The 16,289-nt window shown below is 58.0% G+C and overlaps 1 protein-coding gene across 1 annotated transcript in view; it reads left to right on the top strand.

The window, feature by feature from the left end:
• LOC139232701 (G2/mitotic-specific cyclin-B3-like) overlaps window positions 1-9,949 on the top strand; it is a 31,808-nt gene extending 21,859 nt beyond the window's left edge. The window contains exons 9-12 of the mRNA XM_070863181.1: window positions 2,357-2,512; window positions 4,182-4,331; window positions 7,605-7,735; window positions 9,356-9,949. Coding sequence (XP_070719282.1) covers window positions 2,357-2,512; window positions 4,182-4,331; window positions 7,605-7,735; window positions 9,356-9,437 — 519 coding nt within the window. The 3' untranslated portion in view covers window positions 9,438-9,949. The remainder of the gene's footprint in view (window positions 1-2,356; window positions 2,513-4,181; window positions 4,332-7,604; window positions 7,736-9,355) is intronic.
• Window positions 9,950-16,289: the final 6,340 nt, after the last annotated feature.

Genomic DNA, 16,289 nt, shown 5'->3' with positions numbered 1-16,289 from the left:
CGTCGCTCTCTTTCCCCCCCGTCGCTCTCTTTCCCCCCCCCCGTCGCTCTCTTTCCCCCCCCGTCGCTCTCTTTCCCCCCCCGTCGCTCTCTTTCCCCCCCGTCGCTCTCTTTCCCCCCCCCGTCGCTATCTTCCCCCCCCCCCATCGCTCGCTTCCCTCCCCCCCCCCGTCGCTCTCTTTCCCCCCCCCCTGGCGCTCTCTTCCCCCCCCCCGGCGCTCTCTTCCCCCCCCCCCGTCGCTCTCTTTCCCCCCCCCCGTCGCTCTCTTTCCCCCCCGTCGCTCTCTTTCCCCCCCCGTCGCTCTCTTTCCCCCCCCGTCGCTCTCTTTCCCCCCCCCGTCGCTCTCTTTCCCCCCCCCCGTCGCTCTCTTTCCCCCCCCGTCGCTCTCTTTCCCCCCCCGTCGCTCTCTTTCCCCCCCCCGTCGCTCTCTTTCCCCCCCCCCCCGTCACTATCTTCCCCCCCCCCCCGTCGCTCTCTTCCCCCCCCCCCCGTCGCTCTCTTCCCCCCCCCCCCGGCGCTCTCTTTCCCCCCCCCCCGTCGCTCTCTTTCCCCCCCCCCCGTCGCTCTCTTTCCCCCCCCCCCCGTCGCTCTCTTTCCCCCCCCCCCGTCGCTCTCTTTCCCCCCCCCGTCGCTCTCTTTCCCCCCCCCGTCGCTCTCTTTCCCCCCCCCCCGTCGCTCTCTTTCCCCCCCCCCCGTCGCTCTCTTTCCCCTCCCCCCGTCGCTCTCTTTCCCCTCCCCCCGTCGCTCTCATTCCCCCCCCCCGTCGCTCTCTTTCCCTCCCCCCGTCACTATCTTCCCTCCCCCCCCGTCGCTCTCTTTCCCCCCCCCCCCCGTCGCTCTCTTCCCCCCCCCCCGTCGCTCTCTTCCCCCCCCCCCGTCGCTCTCTTTCCCCCCCCCCCGTCGCTCTCTTTCCCCCCCCCGTCGCTCTCTTTCCCCCCCCCGTCGCTCTCTTACCCCCCCCCCGTCGCTCTCTTACCCCCCCCGTCGTTCTCTTTCCCCCCCCGTCGCTCTCTTACCCCCCCCCGTCGCTCTCTTACCCCCCCCGTCGCTCTCTTACCCCCCCCGTCGCTCTCTTTTTCCCCCCCGTCGCTCTCTTTCCCCCCCCCGTCGCTCTCTTTCCCCCCCCGTCGCTCTCTTACCCCCCCGTCGCTCTCTTACCCCCCCGTCGCTCTCTTACCCCCCCCGTCGCTCTCATACCCCCCCCGTCGCTCTCTTACCCCCCCCGTCGCTCTCTTACCCCCCCCGTCGCTCTCTTACCCCCCCCGTCGCTCTCTTACCCCCCCCGTCGCTCTCTTACCCCCCCGTCGCTCTCTTTCCCCCCCGTCGCTCTCTTTCCCCCCCCGTCGCTCTCTTTCCCCCCCCGTCGCTCTCTTTCCCCCCCCGTCGCTCTCTTTCCCCCCCCGTCGCTCTCTTTCCCCCCCCGTCGCTCTCTTTCCCCCCCCGTCGCTCTCTTTCCCCCCCGTCGCTCTCTTTCCCCCCCCGTCGCTCTCTTACCCCCCCCGTCGCTCTCTTTTTCCCCCGTCGCTCTCTTTTTCCCCCGTCGCTCTCTTTCCCCCCCCCGTCGCTCTCTTCCCCCCCCCCCCGTCGCTCTCTTCTCCCCCCCGTCGCTCTCTTTCCCCCCCCCCGTCGCTCTCTTCCCCCCCCCCGTCGCTCTCTTTCCCCCCCCCCGTCGCTCTCTTCCCCCCCCCCGTCGCTCTCTTCTCCCCCCCGTCGCTCTCTTCTCCCCCCGTCGCTCTCTTTCCCCCCCCCCCCCGTCGCTCTCTTCCCCCCCCCCCCCGTCGCTCTCTTCCCCCCCCCCGTCGCTCTCTTTCCCCCCCCCCCGTCGCTCTCTTTCCCCCCCCCCGTCGCTCTCTTTCCCCCCCCCCGTCGCTCTCTTTCCCCCCCCCGTCGCTCTCTTTCCCCCCCCCCGTCGCTCTCTTTCCCCCCCCCCGTCGCTCTCTTTCCCCCCCCCCCGTCGCTCTCTTTTCCCCCCCCCCCCCGTCGCTCTCTTTCCCCCCCCATCTGATCTCCCCCTACCTCCCCGTCACACACTCTCCCTCTCTCCCCCCGTCACTTTCTCTCCCTCTCCCCCGATCTCTCCCTCCCTCCCCGTCACACACACTCCCTCTCTCCCCCCCGTCACTCTCTTCCCCCCCATCTCTCGCTCCCTCCCCGTCACTCTCCCTCTCCTCCGATCTCCCTCTCCCTCTCCGTCACTCTCTCTCTCCCCCTCTCTCCGTCACTCTCCCTCTCCTCGATCTCCCTCTCCGTCACTCCCTCTATCTTCCTCCCTGTCACTCTCTCTCTCTCCCTCCCCCTCCCTCCCTGTCACTCTCCCGATCTCCCTCTCCGTCACTCTCTGTGTCTCTCCCTGCAGGAGTTTTGCCCGCTCTATGTGGATGAGGTGCTCTATATCTGCGCCGACAGTTACCGACGGGAGGAGTTGTTGAGGATGGAGAGGACAGTCCTCCAGGTGCTTAATTTCGATATCAACGTCCCGACTGCGTATCGCTTCCTCCGTCACTTCGCCCAGGTAATCCCAGGTCCCACTGCAACCCGCCATTCCTGCAACCCTGCTGCTTTCCGCTTTCCTGGTCCTCCGCGGACTCCTCCGGCGGTTCCGTCCCACAGCTCAGTGTCTGTCCTGTGAGGCCCTGCTTCCTGTGTGAGCCTGGGCACTGAGCCTGGGAATAGAGTCGCTGGGACTCTATTCTGGCCTCTTGACCATCCTCCGATTTCCATTGGTCCACCATCGGTGGCCGTGCCTTCAGCTGCCTGGGCACCAAGCTCTGGAACGTCCTCCATAAACCTCCGCCTCTCTCTCCTCCTTCTAAAAAGCTCCTTAAAACCGTCCTCTGTCTCCCGATCTCTCTGTCTCTTTCTCGATCTCTCTGTCTCTTTCTCGATCTCTCTGTCTCTTTCTCGATCTCTCTGTCTCTTTCTCGATCTCTCTGTCTCTTTCTCGATCTCTCTGTCTCTTTCTCGATCTCTCTCTCTCTCCCGATCTCTCCCTCTCTCTTTCCCGATCGCGATCTCTCTCTTGATCTCTCTCTCTCTCCCGATCTCTTTCTCTCTCTCTCCCGATCTCTCGCTGAAAAAATTCCTTCTCATCTCAGTCCTAGATGGCCAGTTGTTCCTGTGTAATAGGCTCGAGGGGCTGAATGGGCCTCCTCCTGTTCCTGTGTAACAGGCTCCAGGGGCTGAATGGGCCTTCTCCTGTTCCTGTGTAACAGGCTCGAAGGGCTGAATGGGCCTCCTCCTGTTCCTCTGTAACAGGCTCGAGGGGCTGAATAGGCCTCCTCCTGTTCCTGTGTAACAGGCCCGAGGGGCTGAATGGGCCTCCTCCTGTTCCTGTATAACAGGCCCGAGGGGCTGAATGGGCCTCCTCCTGTTCCTGTGTAACAGGCTCCAGGGGCTGAATGGGCCTCCTCCTGTTCCTGTGTAACAGGCTGGAGGGGCTGAATGGGCCTCCTCCTGTTCCTGTGTAACAGGCTGGAGGGGCTGAATGGGCCTCCTCCTGTTCCTGTGTAATAGGCTGGAGGGGCTGAATGGGCCTCCTCCTGTTCCTGAGTAACAGACTCGAGGGACTGAATGGGCCTCCTCCTGTTCCTGTGTAACAGGCCCGAGGGACTGAATGGGCCTCCTCCTGTTCTTGTGTAACAGGCTCGAGGGGCTGAATGGGCCTCCTCCTGTTCCTGTGTAACAGGCTCCAGGGGCTGAATGGGCCTCCTCCTGTTCCTGTGTAACAGGCTGGAGGGGCTGAATGGGCCTCCTCCTGTTCCTGTGTAACAGGCTGGAGGGGCTGAATGGGCCTCCTCCTGTTCCTGTGTAACAGGCCCGAGGGACTGAATGGGCCTCCTCCTGTTCCTGTGTAACAGGCTGGAGGGGCTGAATGGGCCTCCTCCTGTTCCTGTGTAACAGGCTGGAGGGGCTGAATGGGCCTCCTCCTGTTCCTGTATAACAGGCTGGAGGGGCTGAATGGGCCTCCTCCTGTTCCTGTATAACAGGCCCGAGGGGCTGAATGGGCCTGTGTAACAGGCTCGAGGGGCTGAATGGGCCTCCTCCTGTTCCTGTGTAACAGGCCCGAGGGGCTGAATGGGCCTCCTCCTGTTCCTGTATAACAGGCTGGAGGGGCTGAATGGGCCTAATCCTATTCCTGCGTTGCCACGAACTAAGCCGCCCGTCTTGTTTTCCAAGTGTAGGGCAGCGAGGTTGGGTCGAGGACGCTGACGTTGGCTTGTTACATTTGTGAGCTGTCGCTGCAGGACTACAGTTACGTGGACGAGCGGGCGTCGTGTGTGGCGTCAGCCTGCCTCCGCCTGGCCGTGCGGATGGGCAGCCCGGATGGAAAGGTACGCTCAACGCCATCGCTCCATGCCCACCGGCTCGACACACGAATAACGGGAAGGAGGGGAGGGTCTCGGCAATGGCACCAAATTTACAGAGGCTCCAAATCGTGCCCAAGGGCCCAGCCACAGACAGGCTCTCCTGGCCTTGCACCCTCCATAAACTTTACCTCATACAAAACTCGCACCCAGTCCCGCTCACCCACCACCCCCTGTACTCCCTGCCCCGTGTCCTAACTCACACCGAGTCCCGCTCACCCGCCACCCCCTGTGCTCGCTGCCCCGTGTCCTAACTCGCACCGAGTCTCGCTCACCCACCACCCCCTGTGCTCGCTGCCCCGTGTCCTAACTCGCACCAAGTCCCGCTCACCCACCACCCCCTGTGCTCGCTGCCCCGTGTCCTAACTCGCACCGAGTCCCGCTCATCCACCACCCCCTGTGCTCGCTGTCCCGTGTCCTAATTCGCACCAAGTCCCGCTCACCCACCCCCCACCCCGTGCTCACTGCCTCGTGTCCTAACTCGCACCGAGTCCCGCTCACCCATCATCCCCTGTGCTCGCTGACCCGTGTCCTAATTCGCACCAAGTCCCGCTCACCCATCACCCCTGTGCCCGCTGCCCCGTGTCCTAACTCGCACCAAGTCCCGCTCACCCATCATCCCCTGTGCTCGCTGTCCCGTGTCCTAATTCGCACCAAGTCCCGCTCACCCATCACCCCCTGTGCCCGCTGCCCCGTGTCCTAACTCGCACCGAGTCCCGCTCACCCATCACCCCCTGTGCCCGCTGACCCCGTGTCCTAACTCGCACCGAGCCCCGCTCACCCATCACCCCCTGAGCTCCCAGTCCCCCATCACTTCGTAATAAAATTCTCATAAGAACATAACAAAAGAATTAGGAACAGGAGTAGGCCATCTAGCCCCTCGAGCCTGCTCTGCCATTCAACAAGATCATGGCTGATCTGGCCGTGGACTCAGCTCCACTTACCCGCCCGCTCCCCATAACCCTTAATTCCCTTATTGGTTAAAAATCTATCTATCTGTGATTTGAATACATTCAATGAGCTAGCCTCAACTGCTTCCTTGGGCAGAGAATTCCACAGATTCACAACCCTCTGGGAGAAGAAATTCCTTCTCAACTCGGTTTTAAATTGGCTCCCCCGTATTTTGAGGCTGTGCCCCCTAGTTCTAGTTTCCCCAACCAGTGGAAACAACCTCTCTGACTCTATCTTGTCCATCCCTTTCATTATTTTAAATGTTTCTATCAGATCACCCCTCATCCTTCTAAACTCCAACGAGTAAAGACCCAGTCTACTCAATCTATCATCATAAGGTAACCCCCTCATCTCCGGAATCAGCCTCGTGAATCGTCTCTGTACCCCCTCCAAAGCTAGTATATCCTTCCTTAAGTAAGGTGACCAAAACTGCACGCAGTACTCCAGGTGCGGCCACCAATACCTTATACAGTTGCAGCAGGACCTCCCTGCTTTTGTACTCCATCCCTCTCGCAATGAAGGCCAACATTCCATTCGCCTTCCTGATTACCTGCTGCACCTGCAAACTAACTTTTTGGGATTCATGCACAAGGACCCCCAGGTCCCTCTGCACCGCAGCATGTTGTAATTTCTCCCCATTCAAATAATATTCCCTTTTACTGTTTTTTTTTTCCAAGGTGGATGATCTCACATTTTCCAACATTGTATTCCATCTGCCAAACCTTAGCCCATTCGCTTAACCTATCTAAATCTCTTTGCAGCCTCTCTGTGTCCTCTACACAACCCGCTTTCCCACTAATCTTTGTGTCATCTACAAATTTTGTTACACTACACTCTGTCCCCTCTTCCAGGTCATCTATGTATATTGTAAACAGTTGTGGTCCCAGCACCGATCCCTGTGGCACACCACTAACCACCGATTTCAACCCAAAAAGGATCCATTTATCCCGACTCTCTGCTTTCTGATAGCCAGCCAATTCTCTATCCATGATAATACATTTCCACTCCGCGTACCTTTATCTTCTGCAGTAACCTTTTGTGTGGCACCTTATCGAATGCCTTTTGAAAATCGAAATACACCACATCCATCGGTACACCTCTATCCACCATGCTCGTTATATCCTCAAAGAATTCCAATAAATTAGTTAAACATGATTATCCTCCTATTCAAATCCCTCCATGGCCTCCTTGCCCCTCCCTATCTCTGTAACCTCCTCCAACTCCTACACCCCTCCCTATCTCTGTAAACTCCTCCAGCCCCTACACCCCTCCCTATCTCTGTAACCTTTTCCAGCCCCTGCACCCCTCCCTATCTCTGTAATCTCCTCCAGCTCCACAATACTCCCCCGAGAGCTCTGCATTCCTCCAATTCTGGCCTCTTGCCCATCCCCTGATTATAATCGCTCCACCATCGGTGGCCGTGCCATCAGCTGCCTGGGCCCCAAGCTCTGGAATTCCCTCCCTAAACCTCTCCGCCGCTCTCTCCACCTTTAAGACCCCCCTTGAAACCTCCCTCTTTGACCCAGCCTTTGGTCCCCTGTCCTAATCAAATTCTGTTTGATAATCGCTCCTGTGAAGCGCCTTGGGACATTTTACTGCGTTAAAGGCGTTATATAAGTGCCAGTTGTTGTTGTGAATGTGGTTGTCCGCTGAGGTTGTCAGGCTCAGCTGTGATACCCCCCATGGAAAACATCCCACCAGCCCAACACTTGCGCGGAAAGCACGTCGACGGTGGGTGAGGCCTCGCGGGGGTTTCTGGTCCCTGTTTCTGGGCCCTCCGGAGAGGCGGGGGAGGGGAAGCCCGCCTGATCAAGACCTGGTCCCCGGGGAACCAACTCCTTTCTGATTCCTCACCCCCGGGAACAATCTTCCCCGTCCCTTCATCGTCGCTGGGTCACAATCCTGGAACTCCCTCCCTAACAGCACTGTGGGAGCACCTTCACCACACGGACTGCAGCGGTTCAAGAAGGCGCCTCACCATCACCTTCTCAAGGGGCAATTAGGGATGGGCAATAAATGCCGGCCTTGCCAACGACGCCCACATCCCAGGAACAAATATTCTAAAAAAACAAATTAAAAAATCCACCATTCTATTCCTCTTTATCTCTTTCTCTCACTCTCTCGCTCTGTCTCTCTCTCTCATTCTCTCCTTCTCTCACTCCCTCTCTCTCTCTCACTCTCTCTCACTCTCTCCATCTCTCACTAGCTCCCTCTCACTCTCTTTCTCTCTCACTCTCTCTCTCTGTCTCTCTCTCTCTGTCTCTTTCTCACTCTCCCTCTCTCTCATAGCGGGGTACGATGAAGCGGGCCGGGAGCCATGCTGAGCGGGGACCGACCGGGCTCCTGGGGCGACTGAACCAGACGGTGAGAGAGCAGCCGCACAACAAACTCCACGTCATTTACTCCAAGTACTCTCACCGGTACGTCATCGCCTTATCGTGGGGGACTGGGAGGGCTGACCGGGGGCAGGGTGGAGGGGGGGACTGGGGGCTGGGGGAGGTAACGGGGGCTGGTGGAAACCGGGGGCGGAGGGGGGGGGGGGGACTGGGGGCTGGCGGGGGGGGGGGGGGAACGACCGGGGGGGGGCGGGGGCAGGGGGTGTGGGGGGTCCAGTGGCGCAGCGGGGTGGGAGGGCGAGGGCCGGAGGCGTGACGACCTGGCGAGTCTCGTCAACACAACATCGCTCAAACCCCTACAAACAGATCTCGTTGTCCTCGCCCATTGGGATTTCCGAAGACGAGGGTGGGGGAGGGGTGTGGAAAGAGGCGGGGTCGCTATGATTCATCCCGAACTAGGGAGGTTACGCTGAACCATTTCTCAATCACCGGTGAGGCCCCAACTGGAGTATAAGAATTCGGAGCAGGAGGCAGCCATTCGGCCCCTCGAGCTTGTTCCACCATCCAATGAGATCACAGCTGATCATCGACCTCAACTCCACTTTCCCGCCGATCCCTCAATTCCCTTAATATCCAAAAATCTATCGATCTCTGTCTTGTATATACTCAAAGACTGAGCCTCCACAGCCCTCTGGGGCAGAGAATTCCAGAGATCCCTCTTCTCAGTCCGAAATGGCCGACTCCTTATCCTGAGACTGTGACCCCTGATTCCCCAGCCCGGGGGGAAACACTCTCCCTGCATCTATCTTGTCAATCCCCCTCAGAATCTTATGTTTCAATGAGATCATCTCTCATTCTTCTAAACGCTAGAGAATATCGGCCCAGTCTGCTCAATCTCTCCTCATAGGACAATCCCCCCATCCCAGGAATCAGTCTGGTGAACCTTCACTGCACACCCTCTGTGGCAAGTATATCCTTCCTTAGGTAAGGAGACCCAAACTGTGCACAATACTCCAGGCATGGTCTCACCAGGGCCCGATATAATTGCAGTAAGACGTCTTTACTGTGTTGTATATTTAAAATGTTGTGTCCAATCCTGGGCACCGTACTTTAGGAAGGATGTCACGGCCTTGGAGAGGGTGCGGAGGAGATTGACCAGAATGGTCCCAGGGATGAGGGACGACAGTGAGGTGGAGAGACTGGAGAAGCTGGGCGTGTTCTCCTTGGAGCAGAGAAGGTTAAGGGGAGATTTAATCGAGGTGTTCGGAATCACGAGGGGTTTTGATGGAGTAAATAAGGAGAGACTGTTCCCGGGGCAGGAGGGTCGGTATCCAGAGGGACACAGATTGACGATAATCGGCGATGGAACCAGAGGGGGAGATGGGGAGAATGTTTTTATGCAGTGAGTTGTTGTGATCGGGAACGCGCTGCCTGAAAGGGCGGTGGGAGCAGATTCAATAGTAACTTTCAAACCGGGAATTGGAATAAATACTGGACGGGGAAACATTCACCGGGCTGTGGGGAAAGAGCAGGGGGAGTGGGACTGATTGGATCGCTCGCTCACAGAGCCGGCACAGGCTCGATGGGCCCAATGGCCTCCTCCTGTGTCGTGTCTTTGAAATATTTTACAACTGAGAGAGAAAGTGCAGATTATTTCAAGGGGCGACCAACAGCTGTAACCCGCCTATGTTTATTTGTCCCCAGCTTATCCTTCGAAGTGGCTAAAATTCCCGCTCTGGGAGCGGCGGGATTGGAGGAATTGGTGCCAGGAGAGGAAAGCTCCTAGGAAGCGGTCTCCAGACATGCCAACGGTGGCCACATCACGCCGCGCTGGCCAGCGATCCTTCCGTCCTTCGCGGCGAGCTCTCCGGCAGGATGGACCTGCGGAGCTTGAGGGTGCGCGAGCGGGCATCTCGCGATTGTGCCGGGAGCGGGACCACCGCTCGCCGGGAGCGCTCTCCCACATTCCCCACATCCCGGCACAGCAGGTGCTGCGCCGATCTTCTCATCTCTGCAGCTTGGCCAACGAGCTTTCCGCCGGCTCCGCTGGTCCTGGAGATCCGTGTGGTCCTCGAGATCCCGTTGGTCTGGGAGATCCCAGGTGATCCCAGGCCAATGCCCTCTGACCCCTGGCAGTGTACGGACGAGTCCGGTCATCACCAACTGCCTGCGAAGGTTCTACAAGCGAAGTATCACTCTCGGTTTATTTGTATTAAATGAGGACGTGCATTTCTATAGCGCCTTTCACGACCACCAGATGTCTCAAAGCGCTTTACATCCAGTAAATAACTTTTTTTAGACTGCGGTCACTGTTGTAAAGTAGGAAACTCAGCAAGCTCCCACAGACAGAAATGTGATAATGACCCGGACAATCTGTTTTTTTTGTTATGTTGAAGGTGGGATAATTATTGGCCCCAGGACACCGGGGATAATTCCCCTGCTCTTCTTCCAAATAGGGCCATGGGATCTTTTACATCCACCTGAGAGGACAGACGGTTTAACGTCTCATCCAAAAGACAGCACCTCCCTCAGTACTGCCCCCCCCGACAGTGCAGCATTCCCTCAGTACTGCCCCTCCGATAGGATGACGCTCCCTCAGCACTGTCCCTCCGATAGTGCAGCGCTCCCTCAGTACTGTCCCTCCAAAAGTGTAGCGCTGCCCCTCCGACAATGCGGCGCTCCCTCAGTGCTACCTCTTCGACAGTGCGGCGCTCCTCATTACTGCCCCTCCGATAGTGCGGCACTCTTTCAATACTGCCCCTCCAACAGTGTGGCGCTCCCTCAGGACTGCCCCTCCGACAGTGCAGCGCTACCTCAGTACGGACCCTCCGACAGTGCGGTGCTCCCTCAGTACTGCCCCTCCGACAGTGCGGCGCTCCCTCAGTACTGCCCTTCCGACAGCGCGGGGCTCCCTCAGTACTGCCCCTCCGACAGCGCGGGGCTCCCTCAGTACTGCCCCTACGACAGCGCGGGGCTCCCTCAGTACTGCCCCTCCGACAGCGCGCGCTCCCTCAGTACTGCCCCTCCGACAGTGCAGGGCTCCCTCAGCACTGTCCCTCCGATAGTGCAGCGCTCCCTCAGTACTGTCCCTCCAAAAGTTTAGCGCTGCCCCTCCGACAATTCGGCGCTCCCTCAGTACTACCTCTCCGACAGTGCGGCGCTCCTCATTACTGCCCCTCCGATAGTGCGGCGCTCCCTCAGTACTGCCCCTCTGATAGTGCGGCGCTCCCTCAGTACTGCCCCTGCATCAGTGCAGCGTTCCTTCAGTCCAGCCCCTCCGACAGCGTGGCGCTCCCTCAGTACTGCCCCTCCGACAGCGTGGCGCTCCCTCAGTTCTGCCCCTCCGACAGCGTGGCGCTCCCTCAGTACTGCCCCTCCGACAGCGCGGGGCTCCCTCAGTATTGCCCCTCCGACAGCGCGGCGCTCCCTCAGTACTGCCCCTCCGACAGCGCGGGGCTCCCTCAGTATTGCCCCTCCGACAGCACAGCGCTCCCTCAGTACTGCCCCTCCGACAGTGCGGGGCTCCCTCAGTACTGCCCCTCCGACAGCGCGGGGCTCCCTCAGTACTGCCCCTCCGACAGCGCGGGGCTCCCTCAGTACTGCCCCTCCGACAGCGCGGGGCTCCCTCAGTACTGTCCCTCCGACAGTGGGATCTGTTGACTGTTTTGAACTGGATGAAACTTTACAGAATGCCATGGGCACCATGTCACTTGGAGAAAGTGTGGTGTCTCGGTTTGAGATGGCCTACAATCCGTGTCACAGGATACCGAGTGCGAAGTGAACAGCGAGGGTTTGCGGCAAGGTGACGACGAGCTCAATACATTTCAGCCGAAACCGTTGAATCCGAACAAATGAATCTCTGCAAATTTCCCCAACCACCCCCCGCGAAATTATCACCAATACTTAAACTCTCACTTCCAGAGCGATCTGGGTGTCCTGGTGCAAGAAACACACAGAGTTAGCCTGCAGGTACAGCAAGCAATAAAGGAAGGCAAATGGCATGTTGTCCTTTATTGGAAGGGGGTTGGAGTATAAGACTAGGGAAGTCTTGCTACAATTGTAAAGGGCCCTGGTGAGACCACACCTGGAGTACTGTGCACAGTTTTGGTCTCCTTACCTAAGGAAGGATATACTTGCCATTGAGAGAGTGCAACGGAGGTTCACCAGACTGGGATGGGGGGTTGTCTTATGAGGAGAGATTGAGCAGACTAGACCGATATTCTCTAAAGTTTAGAAGAATGAGAGGTGATTTCATTGAAACATAAGATTCTGAGGGGGATTGACAGGGTAGATGCAGGGAGGATGTTTCCCCTGGGCTGGGGAGTCGAGAACCAGGGGTCACAGTCTCAGGATAAGGGGTCGGCCATTTAGGACTGAGATGAGGAGAAACCTCGTCACTCAGAGGGTGGTGAATCTGGAATTCTCTGCCCCAGAGAGCTGTGGAGGCTGGGTTTTTGAATATATTTAAGGCGGAGATGGACAGATTTTTGAACGATAAGGGAGTCAAGGGATATGGGGATCAGGCGGGAAAGTGGAGTTGAGGTCGATGATCAGCCATGATCTCACTGAATGGCGGAGCAGGCTCGAGGGGCCGCATGGCCGACTCCTGATCCTAATTCTAATGTTAAGTGCGTTAGTCTAAAATGGGATATCTTGCCCCCCCCTCGTGTCTCGCTTTCCGCCCAATCCAGATCCACTGCCTCCCACTACCCCGCTGTGATGTCGTCATGGGATTCTGCCCTGTGATGTCATGGTTTGGTGCTACCCACAATGCACTGGCACAGGGTTACCGGGTCATTGTGAGGTCACGGGGGGGGGGGAGAGGGGAGTTCCGCTTCTAGCCCCCACCGCTCTGCTCTGCGCGTGCGGAGGGAGTCCCGTCCTCCACCACCCCCCCCTCCCCCGCCACACTGACAGAGTTACAACCAGAAACGAAAATACCCAATGTCCACCCGCTCATGGACCCGGACCCCCGCCTTCCGCCCCCTCCCCCTCCTCATGGGGCGGGGAATGAGAGCGGGGGGCGATGCCTGCACGCCGGTAACAGGGCGGCACCTGGGACAACCGCCACTCCCGGGAACTGGGGGGCTTCCAGGTAAGGGCACCGGCATGAAGCCATGAAATGGTTCCGCAGGCGCCACGGGGATACCGAGCCCGGAGGGGAAAAGGGAGACTTGCATTTATATGGTGCGTTTCACAACCACCAGGATGTCTCAAAGCGCTTTACAGATAATGAAATCCTTTTCGTGTGTAGTCACTGTTGTAATGTGGGAAATGCGGCAACCTATTTGCATACAGCAAGCTCTCACACACAGCAATGCGATAATGACCCGGATAGTCTGAGGGATAAATATTGGCCCGGACACCGGGGATAACTCCCCTGCTCTTCAAAATAGTGGCCGTGGAATCCATTCTGTCCACCTGAGAGAGCAGACGGGACTCCGCCAGTGCAGCGCTCCCTCAGCACTGCCCCTCCGACATTACGGCGCTCCCTCAGCACTGCCCCTCCGACAGCGCAGCGCTCCCTCAGTACTGCCCCTCCGACAGCGCGGCGCTCCCTCAGTACTGCCCCTCCGACAGCGCGGCGCTCCCTCAGTACTGCCCCTCCGACAGCGCGGCGCTCCCTCAGTACTGCCGGTCCGACAGTACGGCGCTCCCTCAGTACTGCCCCTCCGACAGTGCGGCGCTCCCTCAGTACTGCCGATCGGAGACGCGAATCAGAAAGATATGGCTTTGATCCCCACTTCCTGTGAATTAACTCATCTTACCTTGGAGGGGAGGGGGAGCTATGTTTGCCCCAGAAGCCCCAACAACAACAACTTGCATTTATATAGCGCCTTTAACAAAGTAAATCATCCCAAGGAGCTTCACAGGAGTGATTATCAGACGCAATTTGACACCAAGCCACAGAAGGAGATATTTGGACAGGCGACCCAAAGCTTGGTCAAAGTGGTCGGTTTGAAGGAGCGTTTTAAAGGAGGAGAGAGAGGTGGAGAGGTTTAGGGAGGGAGTTCCAGAGCTCGGGGCTCAGGTAACAGAAGGCACGGCCACCAATGGTGGAGCGATTATAATCAGGGATGCTCAGGAGGGCAGAATTAGAGGAGCGCAGACATCTCGGGGGGGGGGGGGGGGCGGTTGTCGGGCTGGAGGAGATTACAGAGATAGGGAGGGGTGTAGGGCTGGAGGGGGTTACAGAGATAGGGGGGGCTGGAGGAGGTTACAGAGATAGGGAGGTGTGTAGGGCTGGAGGAGGTTACAGAGATAGGGAGGGGTGTAGGGCTGGAGGAGGTTGCAGAGATAGTGAGGGTGTAGGGGCAGAGGAGTTTGCAGAGATAGGGAGGGGTGTAGGGGTTGGAGGAGGTTACAGAGATAGGGAGGGGTGTAGGGCTGGAGGAGGTTACAGAGATAGGGAGGGGTGTAGGGCTGGAGGAGGTTACAGAGATAGGGAGGGGTGTAAGGCTGGAGGAGGTTACAGAGATAGGGAGGGGTGTAAGGCTGGAGGAGGTTACAGAGATAGGGAGGGGTGTAAGGCTGGAGGAGGTTACAGAGATAGGGAGGGGTGTAGGGCTGGAGGAGGTTGCAGAGATAGTGAGGATGTAGGGGCAGAGGAGTTTGCAGAGATAGGGAGGGGTGTAGGGGCTGGAGGAGGTTACAGAGATAGCGAGGGGTGTAGGGGATGGGGGAGGGGATTACAGAGATAGGGAGGGCTGTAGGGGGTTTCAGAGATAGGGAGGCATGTAGGGGCTGGAGGGGGTTACAGAGATAGGGAGGGTTGTAGGGGGTTACAGAGATAGGGAGCGGTGTAGGGGCTGGAGGAGGTTACAGAGATAGGAAGGGCTGGAGGGGTTACAGAGATAGGGAGGGGTGTAGGGGCGGGAGGAGGTTACAGAGATAAGGAGGAGCGAAGGCCATGGAGGGATTTGAAGACGAGAATGAGAATTGTTGCATATTTCTGCTACACTCTGCAGTGCATCCCATGTCCTGCGGGTGGTGGTGTTGAGCCGCACTGCCGGTGGGCCCGACAGCACCGCCCAGAGGTGGAGAACGGTACTGGCGCGTCGCCGGCCCTGAATGTTGCATACAGGGGCTACGGCTGGAAAACTGCCCCTGATTGTAAGCCCAAACAATCTGTCAAAACACGCAGATGCACGAGTTAGATGTGGCCCTCATGGCTAAAGGGATCAAGGGGTATGGAGAGAAAGCAAGAAAGGGATACTGAGGTGAATGATCAGCCATGATCCTATTGAATGGCTCGAAGGGAGGAATGGCCTACTCCTGCACCTACTTTCTATGTTTCTATCCCTAATTTCCCTCGAGAAGTTGGTGGTGAGCCGCTTTCTTGAACCGCTGCAGTCCGTGCGGTGAAAGTGCTCCTACAGTGCTGTTAGGGAGGGAGTTCCAGGATTTTGACCCAACGATGAAGGAATGGCCGATATATTTCCACGTCAGGATGGTGAGAAGAATAAAGAAAGAAAGAGTTGCAATTCTACAGTGCCATTCACGACCACCGGATGTCCCAAAGCGCTTTACAACCAATGAAGTACTTTTTTACTTCAAGAACGGCGCTCCCTCAGTACCACCCCTCCGACAGTGCGGCGCTCCCTCAGCACTGCCCCTCCGACAGCGCAGCGCTCCCTCAATTCTGCCCCTCCGACAGTGCGGCACTCCCTCAGTACTGTCCGTCCGACAGTGCGGCGCTCCCTCAGTACTGCCCCTCCGACAGTGCGGCGCTCCCTCAGTACTGCCCCTCCGACAGTGCATTGCTCCCTCAGCACTGCACCGGGAGCATCAGCCTAGATTTATTGCTCAACTCCCTGGAGTGGGACCTGAACCCACAACCTTCTGACTCAGTGGCGAGGGTTCTGTCCCCGGAGCCACAGCTGACTCCAGGTGTGTGTGACTCGGAGGGGAACGTGGAGGTGGTGGTGTTCCCATGCGCCTGCTGCCCTTGTCCTTCTGGGCGGCCGAGGTCGCAGGTTTGTGAGGTGCTGCCGAAGAAGCCTTGGCGAGTTGCTGCAGTGCATCTTGTAGACGGTATTTTCATGAGTTGGGGAGTCTAGGATTAGGGGGCATAGCCTGAAAATTAGAGCCAGGCCGTTCAGGAGTGAAATTAGGAAACACCTCTACACGCAAAGGGTCGATATTTGGAACTCTCTTCCGCAATTGATGCTGGGTCAATTGTTAATTTTAAATCCGAGAGTGATAAGATTTTTGTTAACCAAAGGTATTAAGAGATACGGGGCAAAGGTGGATAGATGGAGTTAGGTCGCAGATCAGCCTTGGTTCCATTGAATGGGGGAACAGGCTCGAGAGGCTGAATGGGTCTCCTCCTGTTCCTGTGTAACAGGCTCGAGGGGCTGAATGGGCCTCCTCCTGTTCCTGTGTAACAGGCTCGAGGGGCTGAGTGGGCCGCCTCCTGTTCCTGTGTAACAGGCTCGAGGGGCTGAATGGACCTCCTCCTGTTCCTGTGTAACAGGCTCGAGGGGCTGAATGGGCCTCCTCCTGTTCCTGTGTAACAGGCTCGAGGGGCTGAATGGGCCTCCTTTTGCTCCGATATAGAAATGCGGGTCTAAGTTGTGAGTTTGAATCAACCGACGCAAAACAGACAAAAAACCCACGGCTGCCAGGGTCGGTGCAT

The sequence above is a fragment of the Pristiophorus japonicus genome, chromosome 20, assembly GCF_044704955.1.
Source record: "Pristiophorus japonicus isolate sPriJap1 chromosome 20, sPriJap1.hap1, whole genome shotgun sequence".
NCBI lineage: Eukaryota > Metazoa > Chordata > Chondrichthyes > Pristiophoridae > Pristiophorus > Pristiophorus japonicus.
The sequence above is the reverse complement of the archived record's forward strand: the minus strand, read 5'-3'. Positions and strand labels throughout refer to the sequence as shown.